The sequence below is a fragment of the Phoca vitulina genome, unplaced genomic scaffold, assembly GCF_004348235.1.
Source record: "Phoca vitulina isolate PV1807 unplaced genomic scaffold, GSC_HSeal_1.0 scaffold6, whole genome shotgun sequence".
Lineage (NCBI taxonomy): Eukaryota > Metazoa > Chordata > Mammalia > Carnivora > Phocidae > Phoca > Phoca vitulina.
This window is the reverse complement of record NW_022589709.1, coordinates 15192707-15216536: the sequence shown is the minus strand read 5'-3', so window position 1 is coordinate 15216536 and position 23830 is coordinate 15192707. Positions and strand designations below refer to the sequence as shown.

Sequence of the window (23830 nt, the reverse complement as noted above, 5' to 3'; positions counted from 1 at the left end):
CACTGTAGGCAGATAAGGGTACAGGAAAGAGTGGATGCTTTGAAGGTTCTAAGCTCAAATCCTGGCTCTGCTACTTGTTAGCATTCTGGTTTTGGATAAATGAGAGCCATTAACATTTTTGTTGTTTTAAGCTTTATATGGACCTAGAGAGGTGATTACGGTGGTCAAATAAAGCGTGACCACCAGGTTGTCCCCTAATACCCTTCCTTTGGGAGCAAAGCTTTCCCAAGATAAAGATATTTAATCAGAACAAAGATAAATTCAGGACTTTACCATTCAACCCTTCATTTAATACATGGAGCTAGAGATCAAAAAACTTCCTGACTCATCTCTTTCCTCAATCAAAGTTTGAGGTATGGGAAAATCAAGGCACAGAAGACAAGCCACCAACATGTGCAGGGAGAAGTCGAAGAGCAAATACTAAAGAAAGGAATGTGAACAGCAATTCTACTTTAATGTCATATCCTCAGAGAGGCCTTCCCTGACCTCTCTACCTAAAACATTACTGTAAAACTCGCCCCGACCTCCACCCACTTTCCACTCCCATAATCTACTTTATTTTTCTTATGGGACTTACTGTGACTGCGCTGTATATTCACGTATGTATTCGTGGTCTTCCCTAATAGAATGTAAGCTCCTCGATGCAGGAACTTCATCTGTTTTGATCACGACTACATCCCCAGTGCCTAGAATAGGGTCTGGCATTCAAGAAATAGTTGTGTAGTGACTGAATAACAGAACAGTAGTTATTTCCTGAGTGCTTATTATGTGAAGGCAATGAGTTTAATACTTGATTTACTTAACAGACACCAATGTAGCTGTTCCTAGGTTCCAAGCACTGCTGCAAATCATTAACAGTCCCAACAATCCTATGGAGTTGTATGATGATTGCCTTCATTTTACAGGCGAACAGAGAGGCTCAAAGGGGTTAAATGGTTTGCCCAACAACCCTGGGCTGGTAAATGTCAGTGGCCTTGGATCCCCAATTCCATTGGCTTTACCTCCAGCTCATGTTCTTTCCCCTGTCTTTACAGGGGTGGACGGTATCAGAGGTAGGCCCTGAAGTCAGGGTTACAGAATCTTGAGTTTAGAGCTGCATGAAGTTGGAAGAGGGTGAAGAGGGGCGCCTGGGTGGCTCAGTCGTTAAGCGTCTGCCTTCGGCTCAGGTCATGATCCCAGGGTCCTGGGATCGAGCCCCACATCGGGCTCCCTGCTCAGCGGGAAGCCTGTGTCTCCCTCTCCCTCTGCTTGCTTGTGTTACTGCTCTCGCTATCTCTCTCTCTGTCAAATAAATAAATAAAATCTTAAAAAAAAAAAAAAAAAGAAGAGGGTGCAGAACAATCACATTGGTTCTGGTAGGGAGAAAGGGATTCCTCAACAATCATTTGAGTTTAAGATAGGCAAATATGATACACTGGTGCATTATTTCCACAAAAATGTTTATGTTTCAGTTAGCACTGTTCCTCTCTTATCGCAAAGTGATACGTTGTATTATCTAAGTTGGAAAACTGGTCATTTTTGTTTATGTCATGCAAACAAACTCTATACAACATTTATTAGAGATTTTTTTCCTTATTTGTATTACTCTTAGAGGTATCAATTACTGCTTCTGACAGGAAAGGAGAAAAGCACAAGTTCACTCTTTTATAACTTCATATTCAAGTATGCAGTCATATATTTAAAACGCCAAATGTATATGATCATTTTATGAATAATAATTGAAGCTGCTCATTTTTTTTCTGACCAGAGCCCAGAAGCCAGTATGATTTGAAGGTGAAGTGCCAATTTACAGACTAATATTTTCATTGGCATCAGGAAAAATAATAACATAACATTGTTTAAGTTCTCAGTTATGCATAATAAAAATGATAAATTCTTCAGCTTTTAGGTAAAACCCAAATCTAATCCCCTCTACTGGATTTCTGAGGATCTGATTCAACAGAAAGTTATTCATTTTAGGAGTTTCAATTTTTTTTTCCTTCAGAGAAGTCACATTAAAATACTAACAGAGAGGCACCTGGGTGGCTCAGTCGGTTAAGCATCTGTGTTCAGTTCAGGTCATGATCTCAGGGTCCTGGGATCAAGCCCCACATCAGGCTCCTTGCTCAGCGGGGAGTCTGCTTCTCCCTCTCCCTCTGCTGCTCCCCCTGCTTGTGCTTGCTCTCCCCACCCCGTGTGTCAAATAAATAAATAAAATCTTAAAAAATAAAATAAAATACTAACAGTAACCTTTTTAGTATATTGGCTCTCAGATATGTTATTTTTAAGATGCTTCATTTGTTATTTTATATAATTTAAGACCCTGAGTGGTGGGAATGTAAAATGGTGCAGCCAATATCATATGATGCAGCCACTGTAGAAAACAGTTTGGCAATTAATCAAAAAGTTAAACACAGAATTGCTATTTGATTAACCAATTTTACTCCTAGGTATACACCTGAGAGAATTCAAAGGGTATGTTCACACAAAAACTTACATACAGATGTTCATACCAGCATTATCATAACAGCCAAAAGGTAAAAACCCAACTGTTCAAACAAAATGTGGTATAGTCATACAATGGAATATTAGTCAGCCATAAAAATGAACGAAGTACCAAGCCATGCTAAACTATGAATAAGCCTTGAAAACATTATGCTACGTGAAAGAAGACAGACACAAGGGCCACATATTACATGAGTTCATTTATATGAAATTTCTAGAATGGGCAAATTCATAGAGACAGAAAGTAGGTTAGTGGTTACCAGGAGCCAGGGACAGGGGAAATAAGGAATGACTACTTTAAGATACAGGAGTTCTTTCTGGGGTGATGAAAATATTCTGGAATTAGATAATGGTGACGGTTGTACAGCCTTGTGAATACTGTGAATGTACTAAATACCACTGAACTTATAGTTTAACAGGGTGAATGTTATGGCATGTGAATCTCAATAAATAAATAAATAAATAAATAAAAATAAAAAACCCAACCCCAAACAACAAAAAACCACCATCAACAAAATTCTCTCCACCTTTAAAAGTATGCCGAACAGTGAAACTTCTCATTTCCTCAAATTCAAATGCATATAGAGGTTGGATTACTGGGGATCTGGGGCAGTAGTCAAGGAGAAGTTAATAGTACAAATAATTATGATAATAATAAATGATGGTAGCCAACAGTTACTGAGGATTTATTATATGATAACTACTGTGTGAAATACTTTGGTATTAGTGACAGGTTAGTATGGTAGGCTGAATAACGGCCCCTCGAAGATGCCCATGTCCTAATCCTTGGAATCTGTGAGTATGTTAGGTTATAAGCAAAGGGGAATTGAGGTTGTTAATCATCTTCAAAATAGAAGATTATTCTGGGTTATCCAGATGGGTGCAAGGTAATCATAAAGGTCCTTGAAAGTGTTAGAGAAAAGTAGACGGGGAAAACCAGGGAGATGGCAGTAAAAGGTTTTCACCAGATGTTGCTGGAGAAAGGGGGCCATGAGCCAAGGAAAGCAGGTGGCATCTAAGCTGCAAAAGGCAAAGGAACAGATTCTTCTGCAGAGCCCCAGAAAGGAACGCTGCCTTGCTGACACCTTGATTTTAGCCCACTGAGACCCCATTTTGGACTTCTGACCTCCAGAATTGTAAAATAATAAATCTGTAATATTTAAGCCATTCAATTTGCAGTAATTTGTAATGGGAGTAATAGGAAACTAATATTAGTAATTAGTAATATTACTAATATTAGTAACATTAGTAATATTAGTAATAATACCTTAGTAAAGGTCACATCTAATGCTATGAAGCTCTCTGTTCCAAACTACGGAGAATTAAGAGGGGAGATAAATAAGGAGATACAGAGGCAGATGAGTGAGGAAAATAATCTATTTAAAACCAAGCATCATTGGGTCCTATCAAAAGAGCCAGTGACTTTTGCAGGCCTAGGCCCACATCATCTGCTGTTCCCCAGTGCTTCATTAGGATAGCACGTCTCCAGTTCTATTAGAATAAGTCTTGAGAAAGGTGCCTAGCCAGAGCTAACTTGGGCCCAAATTTAGTTTTCCTTTCACTTTCCCCCTACACAGCCTAGGAGGTGTAGCTGGCTGTGATAGGACTGGGGCTTCAGGGAGGGCAGGCTATTGTAGGACCTGTCAGGAAGTGTCATCAGCTCCCGCTTCTGTAGGAAAATAAGAGCCCAAGTGCTGAAGGCAGAGTAACTGCATTATAGGTACTGAACTTGCCTCATTTTGAGGTCCTGGTGTCAGTCAGTGCCCCTGATTGTACATCCAATAAATATTTCTGTCTTAATTAATATATACTGAGTACTTGTTTTGTGATAGGAATTGTTCCAGGCCTTTTCACACCTCTTTATCTTATTTAAAGCACATAACAATTCTTTACGTTAGACATCTCCATTTCATAGATGAGAAAATTGAGGCTCCCTTTAATTCCTCTCCCTAGGGAACCAGAATGTTTATTATAGTTCTCGAAAGAAAAATACACTGCCCATTGCAGACCCTTGTACTCCTTTTCTAGGAAACCTACCCTAAAAGTTTCATCCCTGAAGCATCTCATTCCCTGAGGTGCTCTGGACTCTCTACCCTCAAAACCAGGTAAGTTATTAAAACTGGATCTGGACTTAATGGGCTGCTTTCTGCCTACAGGGCCGGCTAATTAGTCTTAATTATCTCATTATAGATTCTAAGTATTTCCAGCTGCTTCTTTACCCCTTATTGCCCAGTCCCCCCGCCCCCCATGTCTATTTTCCAGATAGTCTCTGCCAAGTCATGGACACCGGTGATATATTGATGTATTCTTCCTATCAGAACATTAGTTATTTCTGATCAAGCTTCTCACTTGCTAAACCCTTCTGGGACATCTACCTCTGTTTCTTTTTATCCATGAGGATAAATATGCTTTGGCCAATTATTAGGACATGAGGACAAATTTTAAAAAACTACGTTTGACTTTCACTGACCAGAGAACCATTATATACCTATATAGGGCAAATAATAAACATGAATCTATCTGGTTATTTGATAGAAGCTTGGAAAGTAATCCCTTCTCCCTTCTTCTCACTGCCCTCAAGCCTCAAATCAATCATTCAGTCCAAACAGTTCAAATAAAAAAGAAAAAGGAAAGAGTTACCTTTCCTAATTGATTGAGAATATAAAAAGGTGAAGTAATAGTGTAGTACAAGTGAGTGTGTGGTTACAGGTTATACGACTGACCTTGGGCAAGGCATGTAGTCTCTCTGAACCTCACCTTTCTAACAGATAAGCAATGCAATAATACCTATTTCACGTGGGCTGCTGTGAGGATCAAACAGAAGAAGGTGAGAGTGGTTTGCAGACTATAAATTTATAAACAAATGTTAGTTGTTATTAATAGAGAAAAGGAAAGTTTCCTTCCTCTGTATATTTTTACTTTTATCATTAGTAGCTATTTCTAGAATACTCTTCCCTTTTTATTCAAGTCATTTACTTTTTCTTTAAAATTCCTCAAATTTAAGCTAGGGATATCTTCAGGTGCCAATTATCTATTAAAAGCCACAAAGGTAGGTAAATATTATAGCACGCTCCTCCCTAAAGAGAAAATATCTCTTAATGTCTATAAATAACATTTTAATATTAACATTCCCTTGATCGTTACAAGATAGGGCTTTTTCTTAGAGTTTGAGTATCTGAGGAAAACACTGCTCACTCAGATCCTAGCAACATGCTTCTCATCTGAGTAGTTCAAGATAAGGTGCAATCATAAAAAGGCCAAGAAAAGCAACTGTTAGGGACACCAACGAAAAACAATTTTAGTGACACTGAGTAATTCTAAGTTTGTGGTTGGTAAAAACTTAATTTGCAATGAATAATATTCAGTACTCCACAAAACAAAGAGCATTGTTGTAGTTCTTTTCCACACTTCCCTTCTCCAATATTTGTCAACTGAATTCACCTCTATTCAAATTAAACAAAATAGAAGGTTTTATTTATTCAAGTATTTTATACTGAACAGCTCCCTGGAGGGTCTCCATTTACTGGCTTGGGTAATATTATCTTTCCTTTAGTTTATTAGATTGACAAAGTTAATTTAAAAATAACCTAGGGAACTTTAAGTGATTCTTGGAAGGGCTAACATGCGTGCACATATGGATGGCCACCCATTTTCTTCTGTATGTATGTTATCTTGTGAAGAGAGTTTTTGCATTAATTTTTATAATTTCTTAGAATACAGAAATACATTGCCAACATTAAATACCATCATTCTGATGATGAAATGCTTTCAATTCTGTTCTTTATACAAGCGAACATTTCATCTAGTGTAGCCAAGGAGCAATTTGATAAAATGGTACAACAGTTTATTGCCAAAAAACCCCCATTTTCATCTGAAATACAACCTGGGGCACATAGCATCTAATTAAATTCATACAAAGTACAAATAATTGACTAGAAACCAAAATGCATTTCAAAGTAAACACCAATTAATGTGACACCCAATTTCTTTCCCCTTTTCTAATCACTCCAATGTGCAGGTATGGTTCATACACAACATACTCAGTTTAGTTTGTTGGATTCAATTAGAATATGCTTTATATTTCAGTCCAAGAATTACATCTCATGCTTCACAAGCAGGTTGCTCGGGTGTTTCTTCTATTTGATTTTTTACAAAAAGAAAAAAAAATATCAGTGATATAAGAAGTTCTTCTCTAATTTTTCTTTGAGAAGAATTCTCATTACCTAATATTTTTACTTCTTTCATTTAATACATGGATCTGTGCTTCTTTTGACAACAGCACCATCTCTTTTTCCTTTGTTTCCATGACAGTGAATACACAATAGAAAACTATAAAGCCACACATACAGGAACTCTGGCAGCTACGTTCCAGTCAACCTAGTTTGTGAGACAAGGCTTCAAATAATAAAACTGTGTTCAGCAACACTCAACAAATGATCATCTATAAAGTAATAACACTTTGAACAGAGAGCAACAAGCGATTAATTGAGCACAAGAGTGGCCACGTGTAGCTGATGACTTGTGAAAGTAGTCGGCCACTTGATTTGTTTTGTCTTGGAGAGGTCAATGATCAAAGCTACTCCCAGAAAGAACCTGGAAGGAATTGCTGATTCCAGGAACCATGATGATGGCATCTTGGTTGCAACACACTTATGTGTCATTCATTCACTAAATATTTACTGAGCACCTACAATGTAGCAATATGGAGATCGGTGCTAGAAAACATAAAAAAGGCAAAGTCCATGTCCTGAAGGAGCTCAATGTATTTTGGGGAAGAAGAGCAACTATGGTTCTCAACAAGAAATAGAAGCTCTGCTAATATAGACCACAAATTGTCCCTTGATGCTTATAATATACATTTAATTATTTCAAAAAGTGAAAACCACTAATAAATAAAGACTTTCTTTTCAAACAATGTTAAAGTTCCATGACTGTAGTTGCCATTGTTTTTAACTTTATCTATACCCAGATTCAATTTCCTTGTACTGAGCACCTACCACGTACCAGGCACTTCCACATAGTCAGTTTCTATTCCTCCCAAGCTATCTAAAACGTGTTTGCAACATAGTGGATACTTACCATTTTGAAAAAACCGTGAACTAAAAAAATTTACACTATATATTGTTATGGGTTAAGTAATTCAAAGGAATCTAACCCTGAGAAACCTAGTAAAATCCTTTTTCAGTTATTCAAATTTATATATTTTACTTGGGCTTCTCATACCTCATAGTTTACACTAAGCGATACTAAATAAAAGGAGTCTTCAAAGTGGCAGCGTGCAATGCAGGGTCTCTCTGGGCACCGTCGTGACTCTCAGCTATCATCACAATGGTAAGTGTGGGCGTGCTGTCAGTACTGGTAGTGCTGTCCTGTTGTTGAAGCCACCATGGATTTATGGACGGTTCTTTTGTCTATGATGACTGTATGAGAAAGGATCTTGACCCACTCCATTTCCAGGTCCTGAAAATGCGTGTGACATGAACCTATTTCTAGGAAATCTGCTCCATTTAGTTCTCTTTAACTTTGGTCTCCCCACTTCTTTCACTGTCTGACAGGGTCATGTAAGGAGCATTTTTAAGGCTTTAGGAAATAAATTCAGTCTAGACAAAGGTCTAGACAACTCTTCTTTAATGCTTGGACAACGGGGAGGAAAGCAAGAGGGCAAGCTCCTTGAGGGCAGGGGCCTGGATGCCTGGCTGGTTTCTGTCCTGCCCTCAGAGCTCCCAGCACAGTGTGTTCTCTCAGTGATTACTGAGGACAGTGACAAAGAGTCAGGCCGCTCCTCTTCTCTCACTGCAGCAGCCAAGAGGTAATACAGACCAGGGTGCAGTATGCAAAGCTGTCACTCAGATCTCCCACTTGCCTAAGGTAGCAGATGATTGGGTTTTGCATGCCTGGTTTACACTCTTCAAATATTTATAGACAGTTCTCTTTGCCTCAAGCCCTAGTTGTCACTTAGCCAAGTTATACATACATGGTTCTTTTAATCTTTCTTTAGAAATCAATCCCACCAAGCTCCTTAATCATTCTAGATGCATTTCTCTCAACTTTTGGCTGTTTGTCTCTCTGGTAATTTATTCTGTTGAAATGCATGAAAATAATACAGATGTGGAACAGAGGGTGGTTTAGTCACCTTTCTATTACAAGGAGCAATGTCTTTTATGTGCAAAAGAAAATTAACCTTTTTCCTTTTGTATGATCATGTTTTTAAAAAATTCATATTTAAGTTGATGGATCAATCAATACATTGCAAGAGAAAGGATGAAAAAAGTATCATCAGTATTATATTCTCTAAGGATGATATCGTCATTGATTGAACTCTTTCTTGTGTCTATAAACTGATTAATTTAACCTGCAGTATTCAAACATGGGGGGAAAATGGGAACCCAGCATAATATGGTCACCACAAAGAGGCTTAAGTGCCCATCCTCAGGTACTGTCTACCTGTGGATATGTCTAGCTAACTTCAGCTTTTCAATGGAAAAATTTTTAAAGAAGTTATATTTTTTCCCATTATAAAAGTACCCTCTTAAGAAAATTTCAAATAATCAAAAATGAGAAAAAGTCACTACCACAAAACAACATTTAACATTTTTAAAGAATTTCATTTAAGTCTTTTTTGGATGCATTCCTCACCCACACCCCAGGCATGCTCATATCATTTGCACAGTTTAACAGCTAGCTTTTTCACTTAATATTATAAAATGTTATGTATTGCACTGTCTTCAAATCCTGATTTTAATGACGACAGACTACTCCATCAAGTAAGTAGATGTGCTTTAACTTTACAATTCCCTATTGCTGGATATTTACATCATTTCCAGTTTCTCTCTAGATTAAATGTCATTACAAAGAAAATCTTTATGTGTAAAGCTTTTCTCTATTTAAGACTACTCCTAGATTCATAGCAGTAAAATTAATGGATCAAAGGAGACCCAGAAAACAAATCCTGAGGTAAAGAATTAATGCAGGTTCTATTCGAAGTGAAAAATACCACTTTAAGTACAAAGATTTGTCTTTTGGCTCTGATGCCCAAATCATAGGGAGTTGCAGAAAACTGTCAAAGATGGCAAATTCTAGTAACTTAAATATGGTACTCACTAGTAGTCTGCTCCTTTAACTGCTCAAGTATATTGCTGAACCCTTATTAATCAAGTTAAGAATCAATTCTTCACCTTACCTAGATCTACCATCAGAAGGCGAGTGAGGGCGGTGTAGAAAGTGGTTCGGCACCTGAAGTCATTGAGACTGTAACTGTCACTGATTCCAAGGAAGGGAAAGTGTTCACTCTAATGAAAGCAGAAGAGCATCCAAAGTTACTAACGCTTTACCTAAACTATCCAGAAAATTCTAGTCATGAATGAAAAGAAATAAGACTTACTGTGTGGTTTTTTAGCATGAATTTCACGGCATCTATCTTCACAAGTTTTTTTAAAAGGATATAGGTAAAAGAAGTTAAGGAATCTGGAGAAATATAATTGTCTTATCAATAGATAATAAATCACAAAATAACCCTGAACTATAATGGCATCAATTTCTATTTATGAAGAATCGATATTATTTCTAAAGAGTATTCCTACAGAAGTGTCTTTCATTCTGTTAAGAATGATAATCCATTATTAACCAGTGCAATTACTTTTCCTATCTTATACATATTCTAGTTATGGAAAGGAAAAATGACTTTTATAATTAAGACAAAAACTTCTTTACTATTAAAGCCTTGATAGTAGAAAATTAAAACTGACCCTTTTTACATTTTGGATATAACTCGAGAACTTCTTTTCACTTAATATTATTTCATAAAAAATAATTATAAAAGACTCATAATAGAGTATCCAGAAAGAGAAAATTATTCAATTCTAAGAAACAATGAGCCAGTTAGTAGAAATCTAAGGAAATTCTGCTTTAGATGAAGAAGATCAGAACACAGAAAGACGTAGCCGATTGCATGTCATCAAGTGTTGAAGGACAGGTTTAAATGACCTAATATTTCTCAAGTACCTACTAGGTTTAAGACATTTCATATTTGTTCATTCACCTAATCTTCACAATTACCCTGTTAAATATTATTTTTTTCTAATCCATAGATTAAAAAACCGAAGTTCAGAGAAATTAAGTTACTTACCCAAGATTACACAGCTATGGACTGACAGTGTTGAGATTTGAACTGAGGTTTGACTACAGAGGCCATGTTCTTTGTAGTGTACCACATTACCACCTGAACAGTTCAATTCAGAATGAGAATAAAGTTGAGAAATCATAAACATTAGCACAAGACCTAAATAATTTCTCGTTAACGCTGCCATCAAAGAAGGGCTGATGTGTTGCTAAGAACATCTATTGAGTATACAAACACCCTCTTCTCTTACTTAGTCATTCAGGTGTCGGTGTAAAAGAGCAGGAAAAAACATTGAACACGAGTCAGAAAAGCTGGGCTTTTGGCTTGACTACACCATTCAGTCAGCTGGATGAGTCTGAGTACCATACTCAGCTACTCTGGGCCTTAGTTTCCCTCTCCAACAAATGAGGGTGATACCCAAGCTATCTTACAGGATTGTTGTGAGGATCAGATGAGGCAAATGTCTTTGCCAACTATAAGTCAGGGAGGAAGACACAAAGATGCAGAGAATTAACATGTACAGAATGTTTGCTACTTGCAGGGTTAATTCTCACAAGCCCACGGGATAGGCAGTATCACTTCTGTTTTTCTGATGAGGAAACAAATTCAAAAAAATTCAATAAAACTTTCCAAAAGACAAGCAGTATAATTCAGATTCAAGTCCCTCTGACTCTAAAGCAACAATTCCAGTTGCATGTTAAGCATGTGTATTTGGCTCACCCCCATATTAAGGCTGTAAGCTTTCTAAGGGCAGGGGCCACACCTATGCATTTTCCTCAGTGCACTGCTCTCAGTGGTTGCTCAATGCACTGTGTTTTTCTGGCAGGCTGAAGGGGAACAAGATCAGGGCTGGTAGGCGGGAGGTCTTTCCCTGTGTACAAAGATGAGATTTGATGATTTTTTTCCCCAGTATAAATCACTGAGCAGAAGAACTGCCACTCAATCTTCACTCATTTAAACAGGGGTGGGGATCAATAAACTAAGAAATATCTTAAGTAATTACCAAATACAATTCTCTCGGAATTGCAAAGTTAAAAGTGACAGGGTCTATGGGTAATAAGAATGCTGCCATTAATAGGAGTCTTCCTGTCAGTGCTACTAATAAACAGCAAGTCATGTTTTGACAATAGAATATTTATGGTAGCAATAAACAGAACATTCATAGGAAGAATCTCATCTGCCAAAGACACATTTTCTGTAGAACTGCATCTGTGCACTTTGTATCAAGGCCAGCCTCACTGCCTTTTAATTACATTCTAAAAAAAAAAAAAAAAAAAAAAAAAGATTAAGAATAAATTTTTACTTTTTTCAATAAAGAAAAAAATAAGAATTCATCTGATTATTTATATTCCCTTATAGGAATTCAACTCAAAGCTATCATGGCCCTTAACAGAGTTTGTAATTTTTTTTTAAAAGGCAAATGGATACATCATCTTTATGATCTTTTTACTTTCATCTTGTTCTTCTCTAAGAGCCTCGGATTCTCAGAAGACGCACCATTTCCGTTGGGTGGCAGCATTTTAGCTGCATGGCAGGACTAGGTTAGATTTCAGAGGCTTGTCTGGAACAGCTCCTCACAGTGAACATGGTTAATGGTGGCTAACATACAGCACCAGTAGCAGGAGCCTAGAGTAGTGAGTAAGAGAATTTAGTAAAGGTCACTCTTGGAACACGTAAATGGTAGGGCTAAGATTCAAATCCACATCTGTCTGACTCTACACTATAAGCTCTTTTCACTAGGGTACATCATATCCATTTGATTTTGAAGAGGCCAGTGATTTTACAGAGATCACTAGTTTTTTTGAAACATTAAGAGAAACTGGAACTGGGTCCCAGAAAAGACAGGGAAACTGTTCTTTTAGGCTCATTAATGAGCCTTCACCACACCCAGGACAGAGCAAACTCCATAGCCTGGCTGATGTTAACGCACTAAACAAAATTCCGAGGAAATTCCTGTTTGTATCCATGTGATTATGAAAACACCGAGGAAGGTGAACACGGTCTTATTGATAGCTAACATGACAAATGAAGAAAGGAAAGAAAAAGTCAAGACAAATGGTGTATCTTACAGATGGAAAATTTTGAAAATTTTGAAAATTTGTACCTTTGAAGGGGAAAACCAAATTGAGAATGAACTGGTTTCTTCAGTTACAGGAGTACTACACACTTTAGTAGCTGATGGGCATATAGCAGGACCAAGTATGACTTCAATTCATGGTATCTAGCCTTTACTGAGTATCTACAAATTTCATCAAACCTAAAATGCCACTGGTTATAATAGACATCATTATTGTATGTGCTAAGAAAGGTGTTTTAAAATACCATCAATTGTGGTATTTATGTATATCTTATTTACAGAAGTGTTAAAATGTGAAGCAATTTCTGTTTTAGAATCAAAAGGAGTGGTATATTAGGCATATGATATCCACTAAGCACCAGACGTAGATGATACAGTGATCTAGGCAATTATTTAAAAACCATACATGTTTACAAATAGTTTTTGCAGACAGAATTAGATCCTGATGATAGAAGAAAGTTCATAGATAAGAAAATGATGTGTTGGAAATTACTATAGGCGGATGATAGGTACAAAGTACAATGACTGAAATATTAGTGTCATTATTTCAAAATTGAGATTACGTTTATAAACCCCACTAACCTAAAAACATCCAAATACACCTAACCAAAATGAAGCATCCTAAGGAATACTAATAATTACTTATAAGGAATACGAGTTAAGGCTTTGTCAATTAACAAAAGGGGTAACATTAATTCAAATGCCCACTATGTGAAATTTTGAAACAAGAGAAGAGGAAAAAAAAAAAAAGACTCCTAATCTCTAATAACTTACAAAGTAATAGAAAGGACTAGCCAATACTAAGCTATATTATAGTCATCCTCAGATATATAGATAAGACTAGGTGTTCAGGAACATTAAGAAAAATAAAGATGAGAGGAAGGAAAATGAAAGGAATTAATATTCCGTGAGCACCTCCTATGTGATGGGGTCAGCAGTACCAGGCGCCTTATTTTATGAGATAAACAGATGTATTGTTACAGTGCTGTGGCTTCGGCAGCACATATACGAAACCTGGAATGATACAGAGAAGGTTAGCGTGGCTGCTGGGCAAAGATGTATTGTTACATATTTATTATTTTATTTAATCCTTACAAAATCCCAAGAGACAGATAATATTCCCTTTCTACAGATGAAGTAACTGAGCCTCCGAGAAACTAAATGATTTGTTTATGTTCTTTCAGTTCATACCATGACAAAGGATCATAACTGCGTTAGTACGGCTTCACTAAGTCTTTAGCAAGACCCGAAAATTTAAAAGAGACCTAATTGAGTTACAATGGGTCAAATGAAAAGAATAGCATATGTGGTGATTCAGTGAAAGACAATGAAGGGTGTCAAGGGGAAGGTAAAATAAATTTCCCTGGCCTGGGCATAAAGTACAAATTGTGGTTGAGTGGTGGATCAGGAAATTAGTTATGAGAACTCAATAAGTCAAGTACTGTTACAGGACTCAAGTTCTAATCAATAATTTTACTTTGACCCGAGAAGCAAGTGGAAGCGATTCTGGGCTTTTGGGAAGAGAAATGATCAGATCACAATAATACCCGAGGAAGGTAATCTTGTGAAGCAAGAATCTAAAGAACTGGGTGAAGGTTTGAATAAGTGGGTAGAGAGGATTCTCACACTTGATTCTAGTCTAAAAACAAATGGAGCAGATAAATTATGGGATGACTTTTCCATGGATAATAGAGACAGAAAACAAAGAAATAAATCAACATTTCTTTTGATGAGAAATGTTAATAGAAGTACGCCTGAGGGATATATGCTGAAACTAGTTTTATTTAACATTCTCAAAACCATCTGGAGATGGTGGTATTCACTGAAATAAAGCAATACATTTTAATTCTGTTTCACAAAAGCAGAATTAGTACTGGTTATTACTAAGTATTTCCTGTAACAGACATACCCAGTTGTACTTCCATCCTTCACCCTTATTTCATTCTACACCTTGGTTTCATCTCCCACCCCCTACTCTTTCCTGACCCCCACCTAATTCAGGATTTACACCCCAGTGGTGGGAAGATCAGTGAGAGGGTAAGGAGGTCTGGCTTGCACATTACTTGTATACTTAATGGTTTCTATATAAGCTACATCTAAGTGACCCTAAAAAGAGCTCCCTCAAAACTACCATATCAAAATATCACATACCCACATTATTTTTAATGCACAGACTTTCAGACAATTAGCATATAATTTATTTGAGTTAAATTTTAAAAAGAAAAAGAAACTATGTTACTAAAACAACAGACTTTGAGCTCTTAGGAAAAATATGTGAAAGGTGGTCTGGAATTAGGATCAATCCTGTTAGAATTTAGAATCTGTGAGGGCAGAGTCTGTGTCTCATTTGTCTTTTTGCTCTGTACTTAGAAAATGCTTAATTAATATTTGCTGACTTGAAAGAGGCCAGTAATATAAAGTAAATTATTAGGATGAATATGGAATTAAATTATTTTACTCTTAGTGTTAAATCTAAAAGGATGCAGTTCTGGGTATTGCACTAACACAACAACAAAAAACAAGCATGAAAAGACAAATGAAACTGGAAGAGGTTTGGGGTTGAAAAAAGAAAAGCATCACGGTGACCAAGCAGCCTGAATAGGAAGCAGACTCTTTGGCTTATAAAAATGAGAACAATTGAGAGAAGCTACTGACGGATAAATAGATTTATGATGCATGTGGGTAGGAATTATATTCACCAAATCCTGGTGTACAGGAACTAAGGAGATAGTCTCAAAGTCTTAGAGGGCTAGTGTGAAGCCAAATGGAGGGAACTATTTCTTTAACAAAGAACTTGAGCCAGCTTCATAGATGTCCATGCTATGCACTTGCACAGGGTCCTTCTATGCTTAGAAGGGCCTGTGCTTGCTTCAATGCTGTGTTGTTGAGGTCTTGAATTTTTTTTTTAAGATTTTATTTATTTATTTGAGAAAGAGAGTTTGAGAGAACATGAGTGGGGTGAGGGGCAGAGGGAGAAGCAGACTCCCTGTGGAGCACGGAGCCCGACGCGGGACTCAATCCCAGGACCCTGGGATCATGACCTGAGCTGAAGGTAGACGCTTAACAGACTGAGCCACCTAGGTGCCCTTGAATTTTTTTTTTTAAAGATTTTATTTTTAAATAATCTCTACACCCAACAAAGGGCTCGAACTTACAACCCTGAGATCAAGAGTCACATGCTCCACTGACTGAGCCAGCCAGGTGCCCTGATATTCTTGATAACTTATGAACAAGGCACCCCACATTTTCATTTTGTAGGTGGCCCTGCGAATTATATAGGTGGTCTTGCAATAACATGGAGAAGTTATTCATCCTAAGAACTGTAGTTAACAGTCGCAACAGGGTAAAATGAGTTTGGATAAATTCACGAATTAGTGTAGAATCTGGTTTGGGGTCTGTTTTTAAAAAGCTAAAGATATTCTGGGTTTTCTTGAAGATGATGTAGTAAGGGCAACTACCAACAGAGGGCCTAACAGAAAATGAAATTTCCTTTCTCATTATTATCTACCTGAAACCCAAAGTGAGACATGTTGTTGCTGTAAATTTGAGTAAACAATGAATTTAAGTAGAAATACTGATCAATTACTTTTCAAGGGAAAAAAACCCTTGAAATAATGATTAATAAACAAACAGAATTTTTGATGAAATGTAACACTTTCCTCCCTCTTTCTCAACACTTAAGTTTATTTGGTTGCTTTGTACGACCCTTCTCTCCCCAGTTTCCCCAGCAGCTTCCCTGTTCCATCACTTAAACAATACCACCCCTTTCCCAGTTAGACAGAACTAGACAGAAACCCCTTTCCCAGTTAGACAAAAACTGGAAAGTATTTGAAAGAGGGAAAAGGATCCACAAGTATTAAACCTGGATGTGGAGGGCTGCCCAGGACAGAGCCATTTCAACTCTGTACATGTTAGATAAAGCTATTTAGAATTTGGAATTCTTGAAATTTAGTCTTGGAAATTTGAAGAGTTTATTAAAAAGTTACTCAGATGTATCTGCTAAATGTATTATATATGCCCCATGTAATGAATCTGATGGGAAAACAAATTTTCCCTCAAAAAGGCCACTGGATTTTAAAATTACAGTAGTCTTACCAACTTGGAAAGCTTCAAACCTTGGGGTAAAATGCAACAGGCTCTCCAGTTAAAGTCTGGGGACTTGGGGCGCCTGGGTGGCTCAGTCGTTAAGCATCTGCCTTCGGCTCAGGTCATGATCCCGGGGTCCTGGGATCGAGCCCCACATTGGGCTCCCTGCTCATCGGGAAGCCTGCTTCTCCCTCCCCCACTCCCCCTTCTTGTGTTCCCTCTCTCGCTGTGTCTCTGTCAAATAAATAAATAAAATCTTTAAAAAAAAAATAAAACAAAATCTGGGGACTTAATGTAATGGCCTCGTCACACACATTATGATTTAGAGGAACTACACTATCTCCAAAAATGTCAAGTCTGCATTTCCCTAGTGAAGACAAAGTCCTATAGAGAGGTACCTGATTTTCTTATTTGGGATATCCAGTCCTATTTTCCAATTATCTTAAAAAGCACAGTTTGGCTCCTAAGCCACCAGCATCACCAGAAACTTGCTGAAAATGCAAATTCTCAGGCCTCAGTCTTACACCTCCTAAAACATCAGCTCTGGGGGTGAGGTCCAGCAATCTGTATTCTAACAAGCCCTCTAATGATTCTGATCATCACTAGAGTTTGAGACTACTATCTTAAGGCAAGTAAACACGAGACTTTTCAGCACTTCCTAAAAATGAGGATCTTTTGTGATTTCAATTTCCAAACAAGTGGTCAGATACAAGAACACCAAAGTTCACAGACTGGCTTTGAGAACCATAAACAAACACTGAGTAGGATTCACTCTGAAGAAGATAAAAACAGAAAAAATGAAAAGTATCTGAAGACATGCATTAGAAAGTAATCAGGAACATTTAAAAACTTTGTAGTAAGACGCTTTTCAGTTATTCCTTACTAATATTTTAAATACAAATATTTTGAATATTAATATATAAACAGATTTCCATTAATAGAGGCCAGTTGGTGATGATTTTTATCTTGCATAACTGTTTCTACTGCTGAAGAGTGCCATCTTATTTTTAACACAGATATAATGTATTGCTTTAAAATCAGGATTTAAAAACACATTATAAAAAGGAAATCGATTGGAAACAACAAAACATGCATTAGGTAACCAGCAACTGCACTGAAACAGACATACTACTCACATATTCCATTATGTAAATGAATTCAAAGATATTTCATGACTGATCAGCTAGAAGGGACATAATGATTTATAATTCAAATAACTGAGCACTGAAATCAAATTGAACTAATATATATTTCTAAATATGGAAACCTGAAATAATTGTTAAAAAATATAAATCAATGTACCCAAGTTGAAATCATTCGTATCCCTTGGTTTAAATGTTATAGCTTTTAAGTTTTATCTAGTAAGTTTTCTGAAAATATGATTTTTTATTAACGTCAAAAAGAAGTGTTCAAAAGCAATAAACAGCTTATGAAACAAACGGTTATAATTTTAGGATTAAAGAATATATAAGAGATATAAGGTGATAGGAAAAGGATCTTACTTAAATAGAGGATAGAAATAAATTAGGCATTATGCAAATTATTCCAAAAAGAATACAAATTGAATTAATTTTATATTAGATTTCAATTCCAACCTAAAAAATAGGGTAAATCTAAACAATAGATACGTGCTATAAAATAACACCGGCTTCTTTCCAGATAATATGCTCTCAAAGTAATTCACTGTGAAAAGGCCAGAGTTTGCAAGACTAGGAAGTACTTATAAGCCACTTCATATGTTAGAAATAAAGAGTATTTCAGCATTATTATTAAAAAAAAATACAGGTTGAGTTTTTTTTTAATAAGAAAAAATACCTATCTTAAAAAGCCAAAATGACCACTGGAATTGGGTTGTACATCACTTTCCAGTAAAAAGGAAAAACAGCCTGGACAGGTGTAATTTATCATTTTTCTGATTTAATATCAAAGAAATATATTAAAATAATAAAAAGAATCCTGAAATCCTCAAAATTTGTAGTGATAAATAGCCCTCCCTGTCTTTATTACATTATACCTACTAACAGAAATATTGCATGGTGGATTTTGCCAGACAAGGACGATTATTTTCCAATAAAAAGTTGCATATTAAATTCCAGCACAAAAGTGGGTGTCTAATACTTTGGAAATCTTTTATGGTTTCCCAAGGAACACAATTTTAAACTTAACTAATACAAACATATTCCCGCAGTAAACCTACATTAAAAATTTCCATCTAATGCAACCGATTTTCAGAATGCTGTCCTCATATTTAAATATCAGCTAATCTTGGTGGTTAACTAAACCAACACTTATTTTTCATAACTCCTATATATTTGATAGCTAACATATAAAAGACAATCTACATGCTTCTCTCTCATTGGTAGAAACAGGACAATAGTATTAGCTATAATATAATAAGAAAAGATGATTCTGGTTTTAGATTTAAAAAATCTGCTGAAGATAGAAACCCAAACATTTAATGCATAATGGGAAATCTTATTTTAGAGTAAATAAGCTGTTGATTTGGTGGCGGCAATAATCCAAGAAGTGGTAAAAAACTTATATAATTTTCTTCCTATTACTCCTTTGTGCCTCTTAACTAATCAAAATAATATTCTTTTCAATTGAAGAATACTGAAGCTATAGTATTTACCCTCAGGAATTCAATTTTTAGAAGGTAATATTTTTAGAACATCTTGACCTTCTTCAAATTAGTTACATGCTTTCTTTTAAAACAAGAACTCCCTGACAATTAAGAAAAATCACAGACTAAAACACATGTGGTTGCATACTTTCTTCTGTATCCATTTATTAAACTGGATGGATATAAACATAACTTTAACTAGTTAGGAATCTATATATCCATACAAATTCAATTGTGATTCTGGATAAATGTTCATAGTTGGTAGCTAATACAAATCTTTCAAAAACATACTTTGCAGATAAGGCTAAATGAAAGGTTTTTTTTTTTTTTTTTTTTATTAAAAACAATTACAAACATTATGAACAAGGAAAACACCTGGCCAACAGAATGCACGTGTTAGGGTGTTTCTATACATTACTAGATATACAGTAAAAAGGATATCCAACAGAAAGATCATTTAGGAACTGAAGAGTCCTTGAAATCACGGGCTCGCATCTTCCCCAGTATTTAAGATTTGTAACACTAAATATGAAAAAAAAATGGTTTTAATTTTAAGTAAGGTATTTGCTTGTATAGAGAGAACATGGAAATACACATATATTTACGTAAGTTAGGTCACCCAAGTCAGAAATATCTCACAAAATTGAAAAACAGGTTTAAATACCACGGGAACATTTTCTATTCTATTCTTTTTAATGGCATAATCAAAATTATATCCAATCAATGTATAATGAACATTGTTCTCCAAATGGTATATAATTCTCTAAATTTAGTTTTATAAATTAAAAAATTGCCTGTTTCACTGAAGAAACATCAAGTTGTATCTAAAATAAACATATTAGGGAATGACAGCAAGAGTTACAAAGGAAGTCAAATAGAGGCTCACAGTTATGACCAAGAAATGAACCATCAAACTTGTGGATCCAAAGCTCACTTCTTATGATCATGACTGTTTATGTAGCTTTGTTCTCTGCAAGCAACACAGTACTATCTACCTGTTACACAGATAAAAGTGGGTTGCCAAATGGAGGCATACAAATTCAGGCTAAATGTACAAAATTATGTCCATGATTAGAAACTAGTTTATTCTGCTAACAGATTAAAAAGGGTGATTTAAGGCAAGTTTCCATGAGTATGTCTCCGATAGTCATAGGTTTCCGCTGGAATCAATGAATGCCCTGTCTTAAGGCAATCAGACCTCTCCCAATGATTCCAGTTTGCAATAATCTCTTCAGTTGGTCTTTGAAATTGGGTATTTTCATTCTAATTAAAAACAAAAATGCTGCCCAACTGACTTGAAGAATCAAAGTCTGTAAACGTTTTAAAACCCATGTTTTGATGTTGCATATTGCAGTTGTATGGGTATCTTGACAGATAAGAATGTCTTTTGCATTGTGAATTTTAAATATGTGAAATTAAGTTTCAATTAAGAACAATGCTACCATTCTAAGAATTATAGCATAATTTAAAAAGGTCTTTTATTAAAAAACTAAAATTATTAAGAGATTTAAACACAGTAAAAATATCTATTACATTCAAAGCAACAACAACGAAAGAAAAATCAAAGAACTCACATTTTCGTCATGAATGTTTCTAGAACATGGTTGTCATCTGTTATTCCTAAAACTTCTGACATACGGGCATATACCTGGATGAAAACATTTAACTGTTAAAAGCTTTATCATTAACATATATTTTCAAAAGACTATTCAAATTGAACAAATGTAAGATTTAAAGCATTGTCGCATCCACACTGAAGACGGGAGTACGTAGGGAGAGCAAATGAAGGATTTTTGTAAAAAAGTATAATTTAATAATTTACTCTCTTTTTCTTCCAGGAAGTACCTCTCTTATTTTTTGAAATACACACCCACACTCACGTAGTTGTTTTGTTCCCAGAACACCACATAATTTTTTTTCTCAAAGTGGTAAACCACCCCTTTCTCAAAGACGGGCATATGTATATAAAGGGCTAAAAAATGAAGTGTCTCAATAAAATGCTCCGGCATTTAAAAAATTTCTATCTATTCCAGATATCAGCAAACCATCAAATAATTCAGGATTATGTTAGTCAGTTATAAAAATAAGGATTTCAAAAGTAAGAGGAAATTAAAGAATTTATAGACATTCTCCTCAAAAATCTCTCAATTAAGTTCCCCCAAATACAGAGATACGTCTTACTTTCCATGCTGAAACTGAAATCCCAGGCTCAGAGATTCTCTGCTGAATACATCAGGGCCTGGGAATCCACTAAGCTTCCAATTAGGGAGTGTTGGTTGCACACTTTGGGGTGCAACATTTCAGTCCCAACCCAAGCCACATTGAGCTTATAAACACATATCCCACTTCAACTGGGAAAATGCCACCAGCAGCCAATGGAATATTCCCTAATAGCCTGGCAAAGCTGAGAGGTGGGTTGACACCTCCATACTCCCTGATGCTCTGGTGTGATTCCAGGTTATCCCTGCCAGACACCAGCTGTATGGGATTTTTCGTCTGTGATTTGATCCCCTGTGATTGTGTTTTCTCACTTTCTCCTGATCTGCCTATTTCCTAGGGTATGGTATGGCAACTTAGCTTTCACTCCCTATGCCTTTTGCTTTTCACACGTAAACACCAGCTTGGTATACTGCCATAGGTCATGAAGGTGAGATAAAAATCACAGGGCACCACAAATCACTCAGAATTACAGGGTTATACAGGGGAGGGAGGCTGTTCATTGCAGAGATTTCATATCTGGATTTTAAACACTATTTAAAGTAGAAGCTCATGTTCTGGGCTTTCAACCTAAGTCCTATAACCAGAAGCTGCTCAGGCAGTAGTGAATCAGTGGGAGAGAGAGAGGGAAAGGAAGGGGCAAGTGGAGAGGGCAAAAGAAGGAAAGAAGGGGCAGAAAGGTGGAGGGGAAAAGCTGGGGGAGAGAGAAAGGAAGACTGAGATTCACATTCCTGTTGCAACTCTTCTGCTAATTTCTGAGCCCTACAGAAAAGCATTTCAATTACTATATCTATGGCTTTGCTCATGAGAGTAGGCCTTCATCTCTCATTAGATTGAAGCTATCACTCTGTTAGTAAGATGTTTAGGGGGAAGAGCGAGCCAGGGAGAGAAAATCTCAGGAAATGAGTTACCACCAATCCTCAATGATCAGAAATCTTTAAGCACATAGAAGGCTCAAAGGAAGACTGGTATGTAGAAAGGGAAGTTTCCCTTATCTCAGCATAACCCGAAACCTCTCTCATGGATGGGAGTAAATTGGGCCCTTGGAAACTCTGATATTGATATGATTCATGGCACATGAGGCCCTTTACAACTTGGCCCCAACATACCTCATCTCCATCTGAAGCCACAATGAAATACTGATGGACCAACTGAGGTTTCTCATGAAATTTCAGATTTCTAGGAGTTCATGTACTGTTCATTTTGCCCGAATCATTTTGCCTTCATTCTCTCCCCTTGATTCTCATTCAGAAGTCATCTCCTCGGAAGCCTTTTCTGCCTTCCCAGGAAGAATGAGTTGCACTCTCCTTTATGTTCCGACAGTGTCTGGTCTATCCCTCTCTCACAGTATTTTTCACACTGCAATTGTCTGGGTGTCCATCTCCCCCACTACACTGTACCGTATTTTTGTAAAACAAAAGTTTACATTTTCAAGGCTTTAGAAATGCTATTTTTTTATGGCATAGCTCAGAATTAATCTAATTTTGATTTTACCCAAGCCACATTGAATAATAAAAATATAATAACTAAAATGTGATTTTAAACATTCAAGACATTTTAAACATTTAAAAAATATCTTTTCTAAATTGGTAGTTCTTACAAGGAAGTCTTCTGTGCTGTCCCTGGCTTCAAGAAAGGAGGAAGCTAGGCAGGCAGGTTTGTTGTGCTCTGCTGTCAAAACAGTTTCTCAGAGCACCAGATTTGACCCAATAAGATACTAGAAAAAACAGTCAACATTGACACATGGCAGGGCTTTAATCCACAATTATCCTTGTAACTTGCACCATTCCTTTTATCATCCATTAGCTTTGATTCCCATTATCCCATCTAGAACTGTGTCAACGTTTTTGTCCCAAGGGATTTCTCTCCACTACTAGGATCTGACAGTCAAGCTTGAGTACTAAACAGGATCATTACCTCTTAAATCCACTTATCTGATCTACTGAATAGTAAATTGAAAAGCTCATTAAGAGCAACAATCTGATTTGTTTTCACGTGTGACAGGGTCATTTAAAATCAATGTATGATTACTGCATTTCTTTTAAAAGACTGTCTCACATTTTCCAAGGCACCTTATCATTCAGAGAGCATGCAGATAATATGAAAATGTCTTCAAACATTTGGAATTTAATTATACCATAGACATATATAATTTGGGGGGTGGGAAGTAGTCTGTCCAGTGAGGAAATATCTTCAAGAATGTTTACCACAAAGCACAAGTCAA

General features: G+C 36.4%; 1 protein-coding gene and 1 non-coding gene across 3 annotated transcripts in view; one reads left to right on the top strand and one right to left on the bottom strand.

The window, feature by feature from the left end:
- The window catches only part of RANBP17 (RAN binding protein 17), a 322877-nt gene that overhangs the window by 73906 nt on the left and 225141 nt on the right, over positions 1-23830 (bottom strand). For both annotated transcript variants that reach the window (XM_032403702.1, XM_032403703.1), the window contains exons 15-18: positions 20964-21037; positions 19831-19911; positions 9866-9929; positions 9665-9773 (exon numbers count right to left, since the gene is read on the bottom strand). In XM_032403702.1, the coding sequence (XP_032259593.1) occupies positions 9665-9773; positions 9866-9929; positions 19831-19911; positions 20964-21037 (328 nt within the window). The remainder of the gene's footprint in view (positions 1-9664; positions 9774-9865; positions 9930-19830; positions 19912-20963; positions 21038-23830) is intronic.
- Positions 13663-13765, top strand: LOC116632500. Its single transcript, XR_004299438.1, has one exon. It is a non-coding gene; the product is annotated as a U6 spliceosomal RNA (small nuclear RNA).